Below are 924 nucleotides of genomic sequence, written 5' to 3'. Positions count from 1 at the left end.
TGCCCATTTTTGCTGCCATTTGTCAGGGTAAGGGGTTCTGGGTTGTCCCAGGGTCAGAGTTTAGGATTCTACAGGAGGTGAAGGAGTGGGGACCGGAGGATATGTTGGAGAAAGATGTTTGGGTAATCTTTTGGGGGAGAGCCTGGGAACTTGGTACACAAAGGGAACTGAGTCCCTTTTGGGGGGGGGGTCCAGGTAGAGGGAGCAGAAGCCAGACCAGGTGATGCTCCTGGGGCACCCTAATGGGCTGCAATTGGCCCAACAGCTGTGCCCCGCCTCCTGCCCTGCCCCAGCTGAGTAAGAAGTATGGACCAGTGTTCACAGTGCATCTGGGACCCTGGCGACGCGTGGTGGTCCTGGTCGGACACAAGGCTGTGCGGGAGGCTCTGGGAGACCGGGCTGAGGAGTTCAGCGGACGGGGGACTTTGGCGACACTGGACCGGACCTTTGACGGCCACGGTGAGTCAGGAAGGAGGCCGAGGGCCGCCGGCTCCTTCACTCTTAGCCCGCCACCGCTTATTGATATGTGACCTTCACATATGGCTCAGCTTTTGATGCCTCATCTGTAAAATGGGGTGATCAGAGTGCCTGTGACATAAGGTTGTGCAAGGACTGAATGAGGATAGGCCTTGTGCAAAGTAAGACTCCAATAGTTAACACATTGCAGTGTGATCTCTACTTTAGGTGGGTTCAGGAGGAAGAGGGCGCTTCAAGGTACAGGGAAGTCATGGGCAACCATTCAAAGTGTAGGATTCTATCTTAGAAAATTAACAGAAACTCGGGTTTGACTTGCATAAACTTGTTTAGTTTATTGCAAGGTACTCATGGCGAGGCATGCATCAAAGGCCCCATGATGTTCATTTAGAATTGGTGACAAGAACTGACAATTACAATGTTAGTTCAATGGTTCGAGTCCAAAAGCTG

General features: G+C 52.3%; 1 protein-coding gene across 1 annotated transcript in view; it reads left to right on the top strand.

Annotated features, from left to right (window-relative positions):
- The first annotated feature begins 242 nt into the window (after window positions 1-242).
- The window catches only part of LOC103198934 (cytochrome P450 2S1), a 14,632-nt gene continuing 13,950 nt past the window's right edge, over window positions 243-924 (top strand). Inside the window, exon 1 of the mRNA XM_007943141.1 lies at window positions 243-459. Within this exon, the coding sequence (XP_007941332.1) occupies window positions 243-459 (217 nt within the window). The remainder of the gene's footprint in view (window positions 460-924) is intronic.

Source organism: Orycteropus afer, unplaced genomic scaffold (genome assembly GCF_000298275.1).
Source record: "Orycteropus afer afer isolate SDZICR_OR568_19922 unplaced genomic scaffold, OryAfe1.0 scaffold00099, whole genome shotgun sequence".
NCBI lineage: Eukaryota > Metazoa > Chordata > Mammalia > Tubulidentata > Orycteropodidae > Orycteropus > Orycteropus afer.
This window is presented reverse-complemented; position numbering and strand designations above follow the sequence as displayed.